Source organism: Haemorhous mexicanus, chromosome 15, assembly GCF_027477595.1.
Source record: "Haemorhous mexicanus isolate bHaeMex1 chromosome 15, bHaeMex1.pri, whole genome shotgun sequence".
Taxonomy (NCBI): Eukaryota; Metazoa; Chordata; class Aves; order Passeriformes; family Fringillidae; genus Haemorhous; species Haemorhous mexicanus.
Genome location: NC_082355.1, coordinates 4,590,190 through 4,613,167, shown reverse-complemented (window position 1 = coordinate 4,613,167; position 22,978 = coordinate 4,590,190). Strand labels below are relative to the sequence as shown.

The window sequence follows — 22,978 nt, the reverse complement described above, 5'->3', positions numbered from 1 at the left end:
GGATGGGCCACAGATTTGACTTGGTAATCCCTTGGTGAGGTCTTTTCTAACCTTAATGATTCCATGATTCTGTTGCACTTGTTTCCCTATTTTCTGCATGAAGACTCAGAAAGCTTCTACAGAAGGTATGAATATCATTGTACACCAATAAATATTCTAGAGAAGTTCTAAAGATTAGGAAGCCCAAAGTCAAGACACAGCCATGGTGCAAGCTCCACAGCAGAACCTGCACAGACACAGCCTCCTGACACACCAATCTCCATTTAAAGAACACTTGTGTCACAATGCCACTGTGGTTTATGAAACAAGCGTGACTAAAGGAAGGAAAAAGGTAATGGACAGAAGACTTGGATCTCAGGGACAGCCTATGGAACACAGACAGGGCTCAGTGTGCATAACAGTGCAATTATCACTTACTCTGTTGCTGCATCATGGTATTAAGCGATGGCTGTTGGGGTTTGGAAGGCTGCATCCCAGGTACTAAATTGTCCAAACTGATATTTACACTGGGATCTGACCAAGTTGAGGGTAGAGTTTTGCTTGCATTTTTCTGGACCATCTCTGTCCTTGCATTATAAAGTGAGTTAGGCTTCGGCATCATCGGGTTCACGCTTTGCAGAGGCTAAAAAAGAAAAGTTTGTTGGGATTCACTTGAAACAATTTACTGGTAGGAAATAGGACTGAACAACAAGTATTTAGTTTTATTTAGTTTATTCAGAAGATAATAAAACCCATGAAGCCATGAACTTTAACTCTTCCAAAGCAGGGCTGCCAGGTGCTGTTCCACAGTTAGATTTTAGAAGAGTATTTGTAAGCAGAGGTCAAGTCCCACATCAATGTGGAGTGAAAGTGACCAGCAGCAGCCAAGTTTTGAACTCAAACATGCTGATTCTTTCTTCCTAATACCAAGCTGATCCATTACAGTTTCCAAACCACTCTCCACTGCAGCAGGCGCTTCTGTATTTTGGAGAACAGACCAGTCCTCATCTCCACCTACTTGAGGCTGGAAACCTGTAACAATCTGTGGAGAATGGCCTTACACTACCAAACTCAACTGCTCCAAAAAAGCAGCTACACTTCCTAGAGCAATGAAGCCCATCTTCAAGAAGAGACTTTTCTGTTTAGGATGCAATTGAAACATTTTTGACAAAATGTTGATCCCATCTGAGTGACTGGGTCTAATGCATGCCAGGAGAGGAATGCATTCATTTTCAAAGCTGTGATTAAGGAGGAGAAGGTCATTAGCAAACTGTAGCAATAGCAGCATACCTGTGACCTGGACATGGGTAAACTGACACCCATGGAACTGGAACTCATCATGGAGAAATTCATGCTTTGAGAGGAGGTCATGGTTGTCTGAGAGGGTCCCATCAAATCAAACAGATCCATAGAATTGGAAGCAGCTGAAGGCTGGCCCGGAGCTGGCTGTGAGCCACTGAAGAGCTCTAGAGCTGGCTGCTGAGCTGTGCTGCTGAAGAGCTCTCCAGATGAAGCACTGGCACAAGGAGAAGCTTGGTTGAAGGCACTCCAGTCACCAAAGTCTCCATTTCCACTTGTTGCTGTACCTGAAGAAAAGGCAACAGTGTGGGACGAAGGAAGACAGAGAAGAAAGACAAGACTTAGAGAAAGGCACTGAGCAAATGCCATATTCCATGAACTGAAACAAATGAGAGCTGATCTGTGTCCGTCCAGATTAACATCTGCAGGTAGAACCTCCATCTGGACATCACTCCCTCTCATGAATATTCCAACAATTTTAACTAGGTACGAAAGGAAACATGAAACACCCGGACACAGAGAGTAGAAGATGTTTGATAAGATGTCACCTGTGGATGCCAGGCAAGCAGGGACAGGTTTGCTTCAGTTGAAGTACAACTGGAAGATAACCTGGGGTAGACTGGAAACTACAGTCAGAACAACACTGAGAACTTGGATAATATTGATCAACCTTTTATCTTGGCATTTTGGTATTTGCAGAGAGAGCAGTTGTCAGGAACAAACTACTGGATAAAGCAAATTCCATCATAATAAAGACAACTACATCCAAATTTGCTTGTATACAACTGTAGCTTTTTGTATGAAACCACACTGAGGGGAATAAAACCCAGAACTTTGAGAGCAAGTTGCCAGGAAAAGCTTATTTAAGCTGATAAGGAATAAGCACTTCCCATCCATGGAGTGCTCATATAAAACACATTAGATTTTTAAAATTTGATTCCTGCACTAAATGACTTGATTTGAAGCAGAAATTCAATCTTGGATCAATGATTTCTCTCAGCAGCAGCTTTGCTGAACTGTTGTAGTTCATCACTTGAACACTGTTCCATTTCAATAGTTGGGATTTTGGAGACAAGTGTTTAAATCAGAACACAGAACTCAGAGCTCTCTCTCTCTATTTCTCTGTGAAGGCAGAGCCAACAGCACGAGCTGTTTGTAGACACCTGCAAGGGCACCTCTTCAGCATCACAGATGTTGTGACACAAACCAGTGAAGTGAGAGCATGTCAAACCTTGGAGTCAAACAGGAGGAGATGTTCCCTCCCTCAAAACACGTGTTTCCCCATTAACAGGGAAACTGTTGATTCACAGCACTGATGGGGAAAGAAAAGCTTAAAACAGCATTTGCAGAAGATGCTGAATATAAAGCAAAACCATTTAAACAGCTCACAGGCTACACAGTGAATCACACTCTAGCATGGGCCACTGGCCAGCTCAGCTTTTTGATTCTCCCACTGATTCACTTTTGGTACTTCAGCTACATCACAAACAACAGCGCTGCCACAGGAAATGAACTTTGAGTCCTGGTGAACATTTAAATAATCTCTTGGATTTCTTTAGCTGACTGAACAAAGACTCAAACACATAGAGCTGGGGCAGATGAATCCAGTGCCAGTTTCTATTTCTTGCCCTATGCAATGGCTGCTTCCATAATATATTGCACCCACTCATGGGTAACTGCAGCAGTCTTTAACACTTTGTGTAAATATTTATCAACATACACCTTCAACCTTTAGTCATGTTTCTTTACCAACACATTACAATTTAGAGAAAAGTAGAAGAGTAAATTTGTTCACAAAATCCAAGTATTGCAACAACTTCAGTGCATGAAGTGGGCTAATATTCATTAGCTCAGGGCCTTACTAGAACATTTGCTTTGATCTTCCTCACAAAGAGGCACTATATTAGAATGTTTCAATTAGTATTACATATTAAAAATTAAAACCTACTTTAAATATTCCTGATAGATAAGTAAATGCTGAGTGTGTTCCTTCTGTGTTCAGACCTGTGCATTGAGCACCAATAATAGAAGAGGGGGTAAAAGGGAGGAGGTTTTGCCCCTTCAGTAGGACTTCAAAGATGATTAATCAAGAAGGAAAAGATTTCTAGAGGGGCTTACACTGTTCAGGAATGATTAATAATTTCACAGGACTCCTTGTCCCTTGCATAATGGTGATTGGAATAGATTAATCATGTTAATGCAGATAAAGGATTATATCAATTTAGACTGTATTAATACAGGAGTTATTTGCATAGTGGGCAGCTTTGTGTTTGCAAAACAACTTGGGTTTGACTGTGAAAGCTTGTAAAAAACCAGAGCAGTTCTTTCCTACCAAGTACACTGAAGGTCTATTAACTAACCCAGGCCCAGCAGAACCTTCCCAACACAGCAAAACAAAGGAGGAGATGGAACAGCTGAGTAAAAGCTGCCTCCAGGTAGATTTGCTGCTCTTTTCTCATTTTGTACCTGATACTGCACCCTGGCTGAGAACCCCTCATCACAAACATCACTCCAGCTCAAATTAACTACACAAAGGACAGCCAGCTCTCCCCACTCCAGGGTTTTCTGCATCCCTGTGGATCCCACAAAGATTCCACCAAAGGAAAATGGATCACTTTAGGAGGTTTCCAAGCATATTTTATTATTTCCAGTCCAATTTTAAGGGAAACCTTTTCAGATGGTGGCCATGTTTCCTGATAAGCTTGTCTGTCTGCAGGTAAAATGTCTGCACATGCACTGAGCCAGGCTGCATCTTCCTTCCTCCCAGAGCACTTGTGGTCCAGTTACACACACACTTTACCCTGGAAAGGGAAGGGACTTTCAATAATGCCACATGGCAACTCTTGCCCTCCTTCCACCCTTCAGCAGCACTGCAATCCATAAATCAATCCTACCTTGTGAGGATGGGAAACTCGCTGAAGCAGCAGGTGAACTAAAATCAGCAAATCCTCCAAATGGGTCACTTGATCCACCTAGGAACAGAGAGAAGCCAAAAGTTGTTACAGGACTGTGCAAGGATCCATTGCAACAACTGCATGTGGGATTTATGAAGAAAAGCTGCTCTGCACTTGACACGATGCATTTATTGATTCTGCTCGCTAAGTCAGCTCTGTTTTCCTGTTCATCCCCACACTATGTTTATACAAGCCTGAGCAACAATAAACTGGATTATTTCCAACTGCCTTGCAGATCTTGCAGTTTTGTTTTCCATGGGAAGAACTAAAACATGCAAGTTTTTGTCACCTCTAAAAATATATTCAGAGATATTAAGAAAATTAACAAGTTTTTAACTGGGGAGTGAGGCTACCAGTTTGGCACTTTGTAAAATTAAAAATCTGGAAGCATAATATAAAAAGGCCAACCATTTCTATTGTATAAAAGTTAATTTATTATGCTTCCTTATGAAAAATTACATGTCACCTTATATTTAGTTTTTGTGTTACTTAAAGCATGAATGATTCTGCAATGATCTTGAATTAGGATTTCAGGGACAGAGCTTCCCTGCGTGTTCATTTTTTTATAAGTTTGCTTCCTTTCTGCAGCAAGAACATTAAGTTTTCCAACTAGACATTTGTATACAGCATATAAATTATTGACATCTGAATACAGCATAGTAAAAAATTTTTACTAAAAAGATACAGCCAAGGTATAAAAGCAGAAGATTTAAGAACCATATTGTAAAGCTGATTTTTAAAATACATTCAGAAAAGTTATAAAAATCACTAGTTATGGTTGGTACTGTTTTCAAGCAGGTATTCCACTGACCAGAGGAAGCCAAGAAGTTGACCTTATTTGTTTGTCCTTAAAGATTTCACCTCCAAGCAGTCCCACCCTCAGAAGAAGCTGCAGCAGTTCAATTATTTTGCTTTTAGTGTTCTGCGACATTATATAGGTTACATCACAGCTGCTTAGCCTGCAGTGCTTAGGAGGCAGCCAGGTGGGACTGGAACATCTGTGCTGCACTCAAACACCACCAGGGACAGCTTCCAACATCTGGTGCCATTTCGGAATTGTCTTATCGCTGCAAGACATTCTGCCCCATCTGCTACTCTCAACTGGGTTAATTAAACCAGAACCATCTCCTTTTTAATAAATGGCCAGCAGTAATAAAAGGAACCATTCACTTCCTAATACATGTGTACTTGTATTTCTTTTTAATGTTATTTTACTGTAGACATTGCCAGGAAGGCGACTGCTCTTCCAAGGGGAAATGTCTTCTTGCTGATTGCGTAGTGCAGGATATAAAACACGAGCAGAGAATGCAAGGATGGCCTCTGAATTTTCAGACTCAGCACTACAGAAACTCTTTCAACACCTTTTCAAGAGGGAAACAACTTCACAAAAAGTTAAGGAATTTCTTCAACACAAATTCTGAAGTGATCTAATAAACATCTCCTGTGTGTTTGTACATGTTTTATTCTGACACCCAAGAATGAAAAAGGAACAGTGAAATATCAAACTAAAAACCTGATCTGATCCTATTTATCCTGTCTACTGCAATGAGCATTTTCAAGTATTTTTTTCCCCAAGTATGTGCCTACAGAGTTCAGAACAGGTTAATGGTTTGAGAGTTTATATGCTGAATGAGAAACACAGATGACACACTCCTGACCACTTGCTTGAAGGAAAAAATAAAAATCAATGCTCCCTGCTATACCCATTATCCTTGGGCTGGCTGACAGTGCCTAGGGATTAATTTAATTTTAAAAACAGAACTAGGTTCAAACCCAAAATAACCCCTTAACATCTTCGGTCAAGTTTAACTTCTCCTCCCCGTCTCTTGCCTGTTTTCAAGTGAAACTGAGTTTCAGAGAGAGGGGACAGAGATTAAGCTGAATGCAGTAATTCTCTAAAGAAAGGGTTAAGAACCTCAGCTCAGTAACACCAAAAAAAATCCTCCCAGCAGGTCTAACCAGGGATTTTACATCTTCTCTTTTATGGCAAACAAGCACCCCCTTACATACAAACTGTCTTGCTCCAGTAAAGAGTAACACTGAGCCCAATCAACCCTTTCACATCTCTGCACCTGAAAATACACAGATAAGCAAACCCTAAGTTCCCTGAATTGACATCACTTCCCTGCCAGTTTCTTCATAGGACACATCAAAGGATGCATTTGACCCTTTCCCTCTGCCTTGCCTGACACTGGGAATGTTCCCACAGCCTGTGCTGCAAGGAGCAGTGGTCATATCAAGTGACCTGCATGTGAAGGACAGCACTAATCCTCTCAACATGAGCAAGCCTCAAAGATTCCCATACAAGATCTGTCACTACAAATGAACCCTTTCCATCTGCCTGCTCAGGTCAGTAGAGGTTATTTAGCAGGACAGCTGGTAATGTGTCTCTTCTCAGCACCATTTCTAAATGCTGCTTTGGAAAAAGGAGAAAAAAGATTAAAAAAAAAGAAGAAAAAAGGCTGACTACAGCAATGAGCCAAACTGATGAAAGATTTAAATACACCGTAATACAGAAGCTGCCACAGTTCTGTTTGAAATATGGGCAGGTTCATTTTGAAGTGGAAACATCTATTCTCAATGAGATCTAATTTTTATAAAAATAAAAACACACACACTGTATATAAAACAAAAAAGGTTTCAAACCTTTCTGCCCTAAGAATTAGGTAGAAAAAAATTCAGTATTGACTTGGGATAATGGTTCTGATCCAGGATCTTAACTTTCATAGAGCTGTGGTAACTCTGGTGTAAAAAATCCTTTGTACTCTTACTGATCCCATAGGAATGCACTGGAATTTAACACACTCCTGAAAAGAATCTGCATTTTGGGAGCAAAAAGGGTAAGTCCATGTGAAGACTAACAGATTTACTACACATTTAGAGAGTGAACGATGTGTTTTAAATGAGTAATTTCATTTTTAGAAAGCAATTTCTTTTTGGTCTAGGGTTTGGATCAACCAAGTGCCAAGAGAAAATAAGACAAAGACACAAGTTTGCCATATACCTCAGATGAAAGCTTCCATGAAGATGATCCATCTCCACCTGCCCAGCCTTTGAACTGCACTATAAGAAATGCTTGAATATGAAAGGATTGCACTTGCTTTTAGAGTTAATTATAAATAACTGCATTACATACACAGTTTCTGACAGACTGATCTAGCAGTTAATCTTTGTCTTCTTAACATTTATTAGTCCCATGCAATGGCACACACAGTACCTTGCTACAAAGGGTTCTTTCCAGGCACTTTTACATTTTTTCAAGTATTGATTTCTCAATTAATCTACTTTAACTTTATTCCAGGAACAAACAAACTTCTCCTCAGAACTGGAACAGACCCCAAACCTACCTGTGGAAGCTGGCTGGCTGGCTCCATCAAACAACAGGTCCACCAGGTCATTAGAGGACTTACTGCCAGAGGGCACAGCAGCCTGGAAAAGAAATGGCACCAGATCTCATCTCATGATATCATTAACCAATCAAATGACATTAAGAAGTTTTCTGGGGTTTTGAAGGATTTTATTTGCTTTTGCTTCGAAGATTTGACTTTAAAGCCAACAGCCATGTGGCTAAAATGTGAAATCAAATACTGAAAAACTAAAGCTCATAGTTTTTTTATAACTGAAGAATTTGGTAAGTTTTCAGTAAGTGTTCAGCTTCATAGAATCTTTAACACTTCATGCCAAAATTCTCTTTGCTGTCCTAAAGAGAGCAAAACACGCTAATGACTATATTTAAAAAATTCTACACCTTAAAGCAATCTCAATTAATTACAATTATACTGTTCCACAGACTGTGATAAACCAAACAGTTTTGATAAAACAGCTCCCTTGAAGGCTGCATCATAAAACCTACCCTAAATCAGAAATTGTCTTAGAGGACAGAAGAAAATAGCTTCCAAAATGATGTGCTGTCCTGCTGTCTCACCTTTGTCGTAGGCTGTGCAGGATGAGCAGCAGAGTTCTGCTCTGGACTTGCTTTGTCTCCTGTGTAATGAGCTGCTGCTCCCAAGTCAATGGTTTTTGAAGGATTTGCTGAGCGTTTCTGCCTGATGGTGGTAATTTCTGTAGCTTGTGCAATATGAATGTGTTTTGTTGTCACAGTCTCCTCTTCATCTTTAAATTCAGCTTTGGGAGATTTGCCTCTTCTAGATTTTTCCTCATCACTGTCACTAGAAAAACAAAAGTGATAGCACAGCATTTGTGATGGACTTCTCAGTTCCTTGAGAGGACATTTGGCTTAAGCTACAAGAGTTTTGGTTACTGCAGTTTCTTGTAGCAACAGTTCATGATAAAAATGATGCTTTCTCCTACATTTGAGAAAGGAACTGTTCCACCCTTACTTAACACATCACACCAGACAGCATCGCACCTGTTGGACAGAAGCAGTGGAAAAAAGCAGGTTATTTTGTTAAGAATGAACTGCAAGTCCACGACAGAGGATAATAGGAAATCAGTGTTTAAACCCAGTACATTGAATCACCTCCTGACAGGAACTCCCCCACACATTATGTAACACTTTAGCAACAGAAAGTTAAGTTGGCAGGTGTGCTCAGTACTTACACAAAGAGACAGAAAGCAATGAACCACATTCTGTACTGTCTTTCGGATTTGCACAACTCCATTTGTATTTCAGCTCATTTCCTTTTCCAGGGAAACAGGCTTTCATATTCTTTAAGATGTTTGTGGGAAGAGACTGCTTACAGAATTATGCAATGCAATGTTACCAGTATCAGAGCATGCACAGTTGTTCTCAAATGTAAAAGAATAAAAATATCACCTTTTCGGGCAAAAACTTTTTAGAAGTTGTTGCACACTATTTGATTCATTTATTATATTTTCTACTTTTGTATTTTAAGTCTTTCACAAAGAAAGTAATTGGCCACCAGTCATGTTGCCTGTTACCATCAGGATTTGTACATAACAGTGAGAATTGCTGTAGAGAAAGCTTAAATACATTGGAATGTATTTTGAAATTGTAATTCCCTTAGCAACAGAGTTGAAAGTGGAACGGTTTTATATTTTAATAATGCATTAGAATACTAAAACTGAAAAATTTAAGAAAGGCTGTCCCTTTGTCAGAGGGAATGTGACAGTAACTGCAATATACTCTGGGGGGGAGCCTTTGTTCTCTGCTAACAATGGTGGCTTTTTGGGAACATGCTGCATGTACCATTTCCTCTGTGCATGTTACCTGCTCACCACTGGGGATAGCTCAGTTCAGTAACATCACTCAACACAAATGCTCACTCTCTTTTGCAATTCTTTTACTGTTAAAAAGATAAATTTCACAGCTGCTGACCAACCAGCAGCTCCTGGCACTGGCTTGAGCCAGCCTTTCACAGATAAGGGAGCTCAAATAGCATCATTTAACTTGATTTTGACAAAGCACTCCAACCCTCCAGTGTGAGCCCACCTGTGTGCACAGAGGGGACCCCAGAGGTGACCAGAGCCACACCTCCATTTGTGACATCAGGATTTTAACAGGAGCTCCTAGAGCAGAGGGATCTGCACATTCTCATGGTGTACACAGGGCATCCATCCCAAGAACCCTGGAGGAGGGTGGAGGATGCTGCTGGAAACATCCAAGACCAGACAACACATCTAAGGCTCAGTCTCTCCATGTACTGTATTTAATACCAGCAATGCATTTCTTGTCCACACTACAGAGTCCAACAATGTTATGTGAGCTGAGGAAACAAGTGACAAGCAAAGTCTGATTGATACAGAACTGCTAAAGATCAATCTAACTAATGCAAGAATGAAAAAAGCCAGTCTTTGGTGATATACAGCAGAATAAATGACTAAAGGCTCTAAGGAAAGACATTAAAACATATATGCTGGAAAGGAGAATAAATATTACAAGATTCAATTTTCTATGACAACCCGAACTTCTTCCAAACTCTCTCAGGAGATTCACTTTTTATTTTTCTTTAATGGTCACATGAACCAAAAACATAATTACAGATTAATGTTTGCTCTAAGTGTGTTTACTGTGCTCAGTAAAATTGCAGTGCTTCATCTGAGAATTGCACAGAGAACTTAAAATTACAGCAATGTACCAAATAATTAAAAACCTTCTGCAAAGAAAGTATATAATTATAACTTTGAGAAATCAAACTATGGACACATGTTCATTTCCTTTGCTTTAAATTTTTTATAGTGAGGGGTTTTTTAACAACCTCTAAGAAAACAAAAACAGTTTACTGAGACTTTAAGTTTATCTAAATTACACTCCAATATAAAAGTCATTCTCTAGATACTTTTAGTACCATAAAAATGACTAAAAGTAGACTTTTAGTCATTCTTTAAAGTTGCCTTTAAACATGGCTGTTGCCTCCTTTCAGAGGAGTACTGGAAGCTTTGCTTCCTTTCTATTCTGTCACCTACATCAACCTTTCTGAGTTCTGGTGAAACAAGGATTAACAGAGTTTTAAGAATTCTTAGGAAAAAAAAAAATGCAGTGTTTCAGAAGCACCTCTGTGTGCCTGCAGGTAATTCAGAAACAAGAATTTCAGTGTGCAGTCAGGACAGCAGCTGGTTTATTCACCTAAGAACTAACAAGCACTAAGGAAGAAAAGCAGAGGCTTTCCCACCCCATGGGGTATTGCTTGAGGTTTTCACTACTTGCACAGGGATATATTAAAGGAAAAAAGAATCCATTTCCCCCATAACACTGTTTGAATTTTTCATCTAAATTAAAATAAAAAAGGCAGCAGACTTGGCTTCTCCAAATCTCACAATGTAAAGCAGTTGCACTGAAATCTACTGTACACTCATCATTTTGCACAATTTAGCTCTCTGGTAAAGTTCTTATTTCCTTTAAGCATTTTTTTCCATCTATGCAAACCACTGGCTTTGCCAGTAAAGTCAGAAATCCACAAGTTTGGCCAAGTTCTTCTGGTGTGTAAAGACCATGGCTTCCAAGTTTTACTGGCCACAGGTAAGATGTGTAAGACACATTTATTCTTTGTGCTTCAAGGCTTTAATTGGCTTTGCAGTACTCAAGCAATAATGGTTTATAAAGTTATTAAGACTGCAACAATAGAACATAACAGCACGTTTGCCAGCTGAGTGAGTATCACCATTTAGTCACTTTTCCAAGTGAAATGGCAACTTAATTGTTATTATATTGCAGCAGGCTACAAATTAGTCAGTACATTTTTGGCACTTTTTTCTACAAAAAAATTGCTGAAGTGTGAAAACACAAATGCAGAGATTTCACGAGGCATTTACAAAAGAATGTTATTTTCAGCCTAAGTTATATAATTAAAATTTTATGCCACCTTCAGTTTTAATATTTAAATATAGTATTTTGCTAATAGAGCACGCACTAAGCATGTATTTACAGTATCCTTAAGGATAAATACAGACATTCCATAACCATCTGTTCAATCTTCTTAGGTCCTCTGATGGCTTCTGTAGAAACAAACCTCTTCACTCAAACCCTTGGATAAAATCCCTTCCATGGTATTTGATTCCCATGCCAAGAGAAGAGAAAAAGAACTTCCAGGCTGGGATTTGAAGCAATGTTAGAGGACCTGAAATGCTGCAGCCTGAATTCCTTCTTACAGCAGAATAACCTGCAAGCACCAAACTGCCTTTGCTCATGTATGTCCCAAAAATACCTCCTTTTATTCCGAGTCGCTATAAAAGTTTATCACTTTTATAAATTTTGAGACAAACAGAACCTGACATAGACCAAAAAAATAGGAGAAAAATCAAACAGAAGAGACAAGGATTAAAATAATATTAGCCAGAGAAAAAGAGTAGTGTTACTAGGGGCAGAGATATACAGTGGAGAAGTCATGAAAATACACTGCTTTTGCTAAAGATTAGGCTTCAGAAAGGACTGTCTAAATCACTGAAAAATACAAGACTTTATCCAGCACTTGTAAGAGACAGTTTTAATTCAGAAATAAAACAAAGAAAGTAAGACTAAAAAAAATATGTTTACTGTACATTCCCTATTTGAAACATGGCTGGTGAGGTCTGCAGACATCATGGGACAAGTTGCTTTTGAAAGATAACTACAGAAATGCACACAAATGTACCATTGTTGCATGTGAAATTGTTTACTTTTCTTCTGATCCCTTCCCTTTGTAGTCCATTGATATTAGGTTCTAAGAGGGAACCCTGATGTGTGCAAAGAATACCAGTTTTATGATTTATTAATGCCCCAGCAAGAGGACCACATGGGCTTTCCCCCAGAAGTGCTGCCATTATTATTACTTTTTGTTTCCATGCAAAATTGCTTTAGTTTTGCATCACACAGATGTGTGCAAGTGTATTTTTATGTTCATATACATGTGTGACTATTTAAAGATATTCTTGCAAAAAATATTAACCAAATCTCAGTGCAAATTTGATTTTTCAGTTGTTTCCCAAAAGGGAATTATTTCAATATACTTGAGCACTTTCTCTACAGCAATTTCAGATTCTGTTAAGTACAAACTTGATCTCCAGATAATTAATTCAATGCACCTGTTGAAGTGTGACAGATGTTAAGTTCTTTCTGTAACCAAAGCAGGGTAGACTTTTTCCCTTACTGAAGAAATTTAATGACCAGATGTAAAATACAAAAATTTTCCTGAAAAGCCTCAACTGAAATTGACTTTTTTTTTAAAGAAATTACCTGCAGGCTGTTCTTCCTGAGATCAGCTCAGAGAAGCAGCACTGTGTCAAAGCAATTTCAATTTTCTTCCTTGGCACTCCAGCATTCAGGGTGTGTGCAGCATTAAGTGGCAGCCTTCAGTACACTGGCACATGAGCACTGAATTGCTGAGACAAGGAAAAGCTCTGGCTATTTCAGCCAAATCCCCTGCTTTGCCAGCAGCTGGGGCAGTAATGGAAGGCAGCCAAGAGCAGTTAACTACTGCCAGAGCCACACTGCTCCCCAAGGCCAGGGAGCTGCAGAAGCCCAGGAAGCAGGTACTGAACCCAAATATGCTTCCCCCTACAGACAAAAAGAATGGCAGAGGATTGTAGCTTATATCCAGCAATGTCAAGCTGCTTCCTAAGAGCAATCTCACAGATAAATTCAGGGTAAAACAACTCCAGTACCTGCACCTTTCTGGAGAGTCTTCTCTATCTTTCCTTCGGAACTTGCTGATGGTGTCATCAATGGTGCTGCCGATCTTGTCACTGAGCTCCCCTAACTTGTCACTGAAAGGAAAAGTTGACTTTTTATCCCATTCTTCATCCCATTTGGACTTGGGCTCAGGATCATATCTTTCACCTAGTAAGACAAAGATGAGAACTATTAAAGGTACCAACAAAAAGCTTGTGGCCTTTCTGGAATCCCTCTCAAGCCCCCTTGCCCCACACACCTGAGCTGTACAAGCTCACACAGCAAACAAAGCTCCCCCAGCTGAATCAACTCTATTACAGCAAGGCACAGCATGGAAGGCCCATCATGAAGTGGCAGGGATGAAGGCTAAAAGACTTTTGCTTATGGCAATGACACAAGCTCAATGCCCAGCACATCAGGACGCTGTTGGGCTCTGCTGGAGAAGCACCAGAGGCACGAGCAGCCCTGGCTGCAGGAGCAGCTGAGCAGGAAGGGCACATGGCACTTCTGGAACAGCCCCTAAGTGCAGGATATTCCACTCCTGGCTGAGCCGAGTGATCACCAGGGGTTTTATACACTGACATTAAAACACAGAAAATCAGTACCAAAATACTGAAAGAATGTGCATAATAGCTTTCCATTTTCCACTCAGCAATTAAAAAAAGTTTTAAAAATTTTTAAGAGAGATGAAAAAACAAAAGGCAGCAAAGCAACTCACCTTTTCAGGGGCCACTGAATAACCTGAACATCTTTCCTGAGCACTATTATCAAGAAATGAAAAACTTTTTCTTCTAATTTAGTATTCCAGACCTCCATACTGGTATTTTAGATTACAAACAGCTGACAGTTTTACTTGAAATTAGCACATTTGTTGTACAATCCCATCAAGGAAGTCTAAAACACTGAAGTCTTGTTTGTACACACACAGCCAACTTGACTTTAATTCAAATGAAAAAAACCCAACATTTTAACAATGACTTGACTATCAGAAGTACTGCACCCTTCATCTTGTATTGTGATCTTGTATCAGACCTTCTGCACAAAATACAGGTGTATAAAGCAAACCAAACCAGCTCAGTTTCTAGACAACATTTGTAGGCAAACATTTTATATTCTAGGCTATCATACACATGAAACAAGCCAATTTTTGTGCATCTTTTAAAAATGTGAAACAGTAGTGATTTTTATTTTTTTTTTACCTAGGCTGGGTAAAATTGAGTAGGGGAAAGGAAGGACAGTGAAATAATCCCTACTTCAAGTTACATACAAATGATATTGCATCTCTTGTGAAGTTCAAGATGTATTCAACTAAGCCATTTTAATAAAAAGAAAATGATTATTCCAGCACTACAAGGTGCAAAATATAAATTGTACCTGTGTGATAACTTCGTATCACATAAGGTATATTTTCTTAGTAAAGACATTAAGTGCAAGTCTCCAATAATATTTGTTTAGATCCATAAAACTTTTCCAGTAGAGAACCTGCTACAAATCCATGAGATACTCAGTGAGATCTTTATGATTGGAAAAGGAGACACTACTCAGAAATGTACTGCTGTTAAATTTTGCAGGAGAATAAAATGGCCTTATTTCAGTTTATGTCAGGCTCTCAAGCATTTTAATGCAGATTCCTTTAGAGGGGTTTTACTGTGCAATACAAATTTTAAAATTAAAATAGGCACCAACTAGAAGCTCAGTATTTTCAGGACAAAATAAACCGACGAAAAATCCTAATGGAAGCATTTTGTGTTTAAATAACTAGAATCTTTCTGATTAGAAATCTCACCTGGGTAAGGGTGCTGGAAAAACTTTTTAAAAATCTTTACTCAACACATGAAGGAATAATTCAAAATCCTTTACCACAAAAATTAAATACAAGACAGAAACTAGTCCCTTAAATTAAAAAACCTGAATGATACCTAAAGAGCACATGGAGAAATGATCCTACCCAGCCTACAAGGATAGATCACGACTCTGCACAGAGAAGTCAAAAGATAAGCTCAGTGAAGAACAAAGGGACATGTACAAAAAGTACAAATACAGTGACTCATAAGTATTTCCTAAAAAGAGAATCACCACAATTCCAAGCAAGTAGCAAAAGCCTAAAGGAATGTAATAAAACAAGAATTATCCTGCCTTGGAAATTTTTAACTACTCTGCATATGAGGAAAAGGGAGAATGGAGAAGGAACCTGTCAAAAACAGTAGGGATCAAATCTAAGTGGAAGGCTCACAGATAAGAAAAGTAAAAAACCAGAAAGCATCAGGCAAACAGGTAAAGTTTAAGCCCTGCACAGCTACTACTGAGCTCTTACAGCAAACCCTTCTCTCAAGAAATGACCAATTCTAGCAAAATAGAGCCTTGTGCCATTGGGACTTTGGTACTCATCCCTTACTAAAAGCAGCCAAGGATTTACTCAGGCCAAAGAAAACACAGACTGGCAGCTGGATCATGGATGGCATGCTGGGATACATCAGATGGAAGCCCCAACAAAAGCTCAGACCCCTGCTACACACTATGAGAGGGACTATGAGGGAGCAAGGAGTAATGTACTTGGTGCCTGTAAAGACAGCTCTGATAGACTCCAGGAAACTCACACAAAATGCACAGATGCATTTCAAGGCTCCAAACAGTGTTATTTGGGAAAGCAAAAGTGGATTGCAATCCTTGCCAAGGCAGCCCAGTACTCACTGTATCTGAACCCTCCAACACTGTCCGAGGACACCCCAATGTATTTGTCTTTGTTCTTCTTTGCCTTCTTCCTCTCCTCCCGAAGCCGATCGTCGTCTTGAGCAAACTCAACCATTTCTTTCACCTTCTGGCGGATGTTTATCCCCTGGTCCTTGCCATTCTCATCTGTCAGGTAATGCAGGACAGAGGTGATGGACGGAAGACGGGAGGGAAAAAGAAAATAGTAAGTAAGAGGCAGCAATACTGAACAGCAAATTGATAAAAAAATTTGAATCATAAACACAAGAGCCAAAGATTTCGTGACAACTGCATGAGGTCCACCGCATCTCTTTAAAAGGGACTAATTAACGTAAAATTTAGATAAATGAGTTTGCACTGAATGGTGTACTTAAACATGGGAGAGATTAACAAAGACTGAGACACAATTTGTATTCTCCACTTGAACAATTTTAACCCCTCAAAACATCACCCTTTTCCCCCGTCTTTTTAGCACAGTTTTTGCAAGTTTCATTGCAAGAAGTGAGTCTCATGGCAGAACTGATTTTTTGAAAAATTGCTTTCAGTTGGGAAGTACTGTAAGCTAAATGTGCTCCTTTCCAGCCTTTTTCACATTCAAAACACACACTGGCCTTGCTGCCTTTGCACTGTAAATATTATTTGGTGGGAGGAAAAAACCCCAGCTTCAAACAGATGTGTGTGTTTTGGAGCTCTAACCTTTTCTTCCCATATGATTAAAGCTATTCCTTTACGGACACCACAGGGGACCAGTCTCTAGTGCATATTTTAATATAAACCCCAACACTCATGTTGTGTTGGTTCTGTTGTTATTAGCCAGTCTTTTCTGCAAGTTCTTGTCTTCACTAATTAATACTCTAGGGCCCCACGTCTTGGATTCTGCACTCTTCACACAACTGGCAACAGTCACATTTTAATTAGACTGGGGAAGCTTCTAAGCTGGTTCAGGTGACTGACAACTCCAACTACTGTTTTAATTTGCTTATAAGATTTTTCTATTGCTCACCTACAAAGTGGTAATTTTCCAGGGATCGCAAATCATAAATGTGTTCTCTGGCACTTGTAACAACACGCTCTGATCCATTCCTTATGAGGTAAGCTAGGAGCAGCAAAGACTATAAAAATACAAAGCATCTTATGATTGCATGAACAAAAACTCTACCTTTCTCTTTTTGTAAAAACCCCAAACCTACCCCCTCCCCAAATTAGTAAATACTAACCTTCCCTTTTTAAATACATGATTACATGAGTCCCATGGAAAATTTTTTTCCGCACATGAGTGTTTGGCTCTTTAGACTATCAAAACTGTATTTTTAAAACTTTAGCTTGTTACCATTAAATCACAAGTCATTACCTTTATCAGCCACTGCTTGTTTTAAGATAAAGCAGTAGCAATTAAGGAGAAAAAATTAACCTGTGAAATGAGGCATTTTCTTTTGCATCTTTGTTCACAATTTTCCAATGGCTTTCACTGGAAGGTAAATCCTACAGGAATTTAAGAAACCTTCTGCAGGATTCAATGGATATACAAAACTGCATTTCAGGACGACTTTAGACAAGTGACAAAACAAATGAAGTTTAAGTAACACTTTCATTTCAGTTCTCTAAGTTGAGGATTTATATCTAGAAAGAAATAAGGCTCTTTCTCTCAAGTAGTGCCTTTATCAGCTAAAACTATCATTTTATTTCACCCAATCTAAACCTGATAAACAATTCCAAGAAGTCTTTGTAACATTAAGTAGTTATGTGTGATAGTATTAAATATTAATTTCTATTGTACTTCAGGGAAAACAATTACTATGACTACAAAACATCAAGCACCTGTGAAAAGCACAAACCATGCTTTAGAATTAATTGTGTCTTGCTACAATCCTGGCATCAAGAAAAACAAAATATAACCTATTCTAATACATCAATTCTAAAAAAGGAGGCTATATTTGCATAATTCAGTGAACACTGAACACCACTTTAAGTGCAGCACAACACAATCTCTTGAGCAAAAAGTTTCTTTACGAAAGACAAGAAAAAAATGCAAATGACTCTGATCTTTTCCAAAATACAATTAGGACATAAAACTGTCATGTAAGATCTGCAAGGAAATTTGGCCCACTCAAAGGTAAACTACAACTTTTAAAGCACTATAAATTGACAGAAAATTAAGATTATAGTTTGCATTTTATTTCAGGTATTCCTGAATTCTGTCAAAAAAATGTTTTCCTGATAGCACAGTAACTTAACATCTCCTTCTTGTGGAGCTCATAGCAATTCCTTGGGGTAAATTGAAATTGTGAGCACTACTCTAATACCTGAATAGCAGCAAAATGGAATTGCTCTGTTGTGTTCATTAATAACATGTTAACATGCCTCTAAGACCAGAAACTCTGGTTTTAGAGAAATCTCTTTTTTAGAAAAATCTCTTTTTTCATATACAGCATTTGAAAATCACCTTTGACTTCACCAACAGAATTATAAAACATTTAGGGAAGAAATTCTATGCTGCTAGAGGAGAAAGCCCTGTAGGATTATCCAAACAAGAACTCCACCAGGACACTGCATGAGCACCAAGCCCTGATCCTTACACACCTTATAAACTCTCCTCCAGTTCTTTTTGTTGTCTTTCAGCATCCGAGTCCACAGCATGTTCATGAGCTCTGGAAACTGCTCGTACATAAACGTAGCCCTAAGGAATGGAACAAAAGCAGCACAGAAATGTCGTTTGCCTGGGTTAGCCACAAGAGCCTGTTCACACTCGGGGCTGGCAGTAGATGGCAGGAGTGATCTAAGCCCAGCCACATCGGATGACATTAAAGGGAAAAAGCTGTCCCTGTTTTAACTCCTAGATCAGTCATTTACATGCCAGGACCACAAAAGAAAAGAGTAATTCTAAATAACTGAGGTAGTAAAAACCTTCACTAATTTGTAATGAAAATAATGCTGAATATGAATACCCTAATAATCACTGCAACTGATCAAACATGCAACTTCCAAACTGATTTTAACACAAAAGAAAAAGCTCAAGGCAGAATTCAACATGTTTTGTTGTTTTTGTAGAAGTTACAAGAAAGTGCTTTGAAAATAAATACTCCAAAAAAATCAGCTACATTGAAAGAATTCTGAGGATACATACATGAAAAATCAAGAATTTAAAAAATACCAGGGCTTCATTTTTCATTTCACAGTTTTCAATACATTCTATGATTATGTATTAAAAAACTTAAGACTTTATTTGCAGCAACTTTTGGCCATTATCAGTCTGAATACCATAGAGTTGATTTAGCATCAAATTTCACATTCTTATATAAAATGTACCTTTCTTTTCTTCATCACTGAGTCAAATTATCACTTACTTGGCAATCTCTCCCATGAGTTGCCCTGAAGGTCCCCACGGATCATCATTGGTTGCTTCTCGAACCTTAGACTCTATTTCTGAATAATTCATAACCACATTGGTGCTGCAAAGGAAAAAAAAATTCACACACATGAAGATTAGCATCAAAACTGAGAAACACATGAAAACTTAATAATGACACTAGTGCAGATCTCACTTAATGAGATACCTCTACAGAGTAGGAAAGAAAACAGCTTTAGTGCACAAGTTACCCTGAGGACACTATACACCACATTTAAGTTATCTTTAAGAAGGTTTTACTATTCTATTAGTCTTCAAGAATACAGATGAGAAACTGGGGATTACATTACAGCTGGATTCAGTCCAGTAAAAATGGCTTTGGGTCAAATTTAAATGCAAACCAAACCACCAGAGTCACAGCTGATGGCTTCTGCAGCTAGGTATGGTTTGCTTACAGGTTTCTAATGGTACAGAGTTATTTGCAAGAGGCTTTCTAACTCAATCATAGGCAATTTTTTTGGAAGGATGTTACAAGAGAAAATCAAGAACATCAGTATCAAACAGGTGTTAATGAAAAACTAACAAAAAAAAAATCACATGGAAGACTACAGTAAGGGAGATGAGATTCACTCAAAAGTCTGTTTCCTAGCTTGAATTTAATTAATTAAGGGAAAACAGCAAAAGAGAAGCTGCAGAGCACTCAGTTACAATTACAACAATGCAAATACTGCAAGAAGCTCGGGCTGTCTCTTCAAAAGGTCACAGAAAAATCCTACTTAGAAAAGAATTTTTCTGTGATGTTAACATTAAAATAGTAAATATGTGATTTCTTCTTAATTAATGCTTGAAACAGGTAACATATGAGCCCAGCAACCTCCTTTGTGCCCCTAAAAGCATCCAGATGTGTTTGATAGCACAACCACTTTCCTCACCTTTTAAGGGGAGAGAGCAGCCCTAAAGCTTCACCCACAGCGAGAACATTTGAAAACTGCTCTCTGCTTCTGGAGCACCAGGAGTCACCCCAGCAATGAGATCAGCAGTGAAAGGAGACCTGCTGGTCTCTGCTCTCCCTTCATACCTGGAGTCTACTCAAACAGCACACTTACACCTAGCATATCAGAAGTTTGAAAGTTTACTTAAAAGTACATCATAACTGATTCAGAAGCTAAGAAAAACCCCTGTGAGTACTTTCAAGGCAAACCAACCCACAATGACAAATGAATTAACCTGTAGGAAAGATCTAATGATTTATAATGCAATGTGGAGAAAGCATTTGCTGCTTAAGAACCTCTTCTGAACCTGAATGACCTAAAAGGAGAGAAAAAAATCAAGATGCTCAATAGCCATCCCAACAGTTATGCCTCTGTCCATGTAGGAGTTTGCACAATGCAGCATTCAAGCAACGCCTGCTCAATTTTATTTGGCATAAGGATAGCAAAGATCTTGGAACTGGGAGATATAAACAGTAGAAACAAGAATGAAATCCCCTCAAGTCTGAAAGGGGACACAGAAGGTAATTGTTAAAACAGAATAAAATTTCTGGACTTAATCTTGGATTCTCAGCATGAGAATTCCTGCTGTCAGATCCTGATGTATGATTTTATTCAACTTTGTGTCTAAAGAGAGCATAAGCTACATGACTGAATAAATAATCAGCAAGCTCCCAGAACCTAGCTATATTACAATAAGCATGTAAGAACACAGCAGCAGTCTGGAACAACAGCAATTAAGGTTTTACAAATTCATTTATGCTGAATACATCTCAAGCTTCTGTTTCTGGTACTTTCTTTACTGTACATACAAATGTAAACCAAGCCCACCTTTACTTCCCCCATGTATAGAAAAAACACAACCCCAAAGCTCCAGGATTTGCAGCTTCCAGCACACTGGGTCCCTTGTCCAAAGCAAGGAAAGGCAGGGAACTGAATGGAAAGGTTCTACTTGTTTTTATAACCCCTCCTTCTGCATTTGTTTGAGAGACTTGATGGAGACTTGGGAGGGGGAAGCATAAAATGAAGTATTTCCTTAATTTCCTAGAGCAAAGAATTTAAGAATAGAAAATGCTTGAAGAGATGCAAACTTAGTATACAAAAACAAATGGCAGCATTGGCTATGCAAGAGCTCAGGGCACGTGGCTAAAGCAGCAGCAGGGCTGGAAGGGGGAAACGGAAGGAAAACAAGGGAAATTAAGTAATGCCAAGAGAAAAAGGGTGCAGTTTAGCCTCTCTAAGTACAGAAACATGCTCGATTTCTAAACCCCTCTGCAGAAAAGTTATTGTTCTCAGCAACTAGGAGAAAGCTCTTTTATAAATGCCAAGCTGAGATCTAATGGAACGAACCATTCCAAACCAAAGCATCTTAGAGCCACATTTAATTCAGGAACAAATGTAAACTTCAAGGAGAAAAAAAAAAAAAAACCCTTGCTGTTGTATAGTTTGGCATCATTCCAGGTCACTTAAAAATAACCATTTCTAAAAAGGTGGAAATACAGTTTTATTCTTCCTTTCCCATGTTTTCTATGGCCCTCATTCCCTGCCCTACCCATGATTCCTGTGACCTTTGCAGCAAAAAAATAATTTATGTCCAGATGTGAAGGGAAAAAGTGACTCGCTTGATTGCCAAGACTTCCCGTGATTGATATAAATTTAATATCCGAGGACACTTTCCGACACCAGGGGGGGCTCTCTGATTGGTTTATCCTGGGCAGCTTCCAGGGAATCGTGCTGGATCGCATGGACAGGCTGCTCTGCAAACAAACGGCCGTGCAACGCTCGGGGCTGACAGACAGGAACTTCCCAGGCAGGGCTGACAACCCCCCTTATCTGCCAGACTACATCTGATTCACCCCAAATCCTCCAGTGAGACCCTGCACCACTGGAATCTCGTGACAAGAACATTTACAGAAACTTCTGACATGGACAAAGATATTTTGAAAGTTACATCCAAAATAAGGGTACAGCAATACAGGGCTTGACATGAACATCACAAACTGTTACATTCTTCTGTGCCTTACATTTAAGTCCATTTAAACAGATTAATGACAACAGATTATTTTTACTCTTTATTGTACCCCTCCCAAGTGATTTCAGTATTATTTTCTTTTTTAAAAAATAAAATTGTTTTCAAAAGCCAAGAGAGGGCACTGTCACATCTCTATGGAACAAGCAACACTGTGACAACAGTGAGCAAAATGCTTTTAATTTTCTTGCAACTTTTAATGTTTGCATCTGCAATTTACAGCAACACTGAACAGGTAGCACAAGTCGGAGACTAAATTCCTCTTAAGTGAATAAATGGACATTTCTAATAAAGTCAGTGGGTAATAGCTGTAAATACCTGACCATCTCCAACTGCAGCAGAAAAAAAAACATTTCCCCTTAAAAATTTTACATGCATCTTATTAACTATCATATGACATATATTGAAAATTAATTGTTGTACTATGCAACCTTAAATCCTACTTTGTCCACAATTTTGTTTGCATTTTTCAAATAATTCAATCAATTGTAGATAGATTCAAATTTTGTTCAAAGTTACATTTTGAGATTTGTACATTTGAGGTAAAGATGATATCTGGGTCCTGGTGGATTACCCTACACTGTGCTAAAAAAAACAAACAATAAG

General features: G+C 38.7%; 1 protein-coding gene across 1 annotated transcript in view; it reads right to left on the bottom strand.

Moving 5' to 3' along the window:
• The window catches only part of CLINT1 (clathrin interactor 1), a 46,842-nt gene that overhangs the window by 1,969 nt on the left and 21,895 nt on the right, over positions 1–22,978 (bottom strand). The window contains exons 2-11 of the mRNA XM_059860451.1: positions 19,353–19,457; positions 18,589–18,685; positions 17,012–17,120; positions 15,991–16,155; positions 13,293–13,467; positions 8,158–8,401; positions 7,580–7,661; positions 4,173–4,250; positions 1,270–1,565; positions 418–622 (exon numbers count right to left, since the gene is read on the bottom strand). Of these exons, the coding sequence (XP_059716434.1) occupies positions 418–622; positions 1,270–1,565; positions 4,173–4,250; positions 7,580–7,661; positions 8,158–8,401; positions 13,293–13,467; positions 15,991–16,155; positions 17,012–17,120; positions 18,589–18,685; positions 19,353–19,457 (1,556 nt within the window). The remainder of the gene's footprint in view (positions 1–417; positions 623–1,269; positions 1,566–4,172; positions 4,251–7,579; positions 7,662–8,157; positions 8,402–13,292; positions 13,468–15,990; positions 16,156–17,011; positions 17,121–18,588; positions 18,686–19,352; positions 19,458–22,978) is intronic.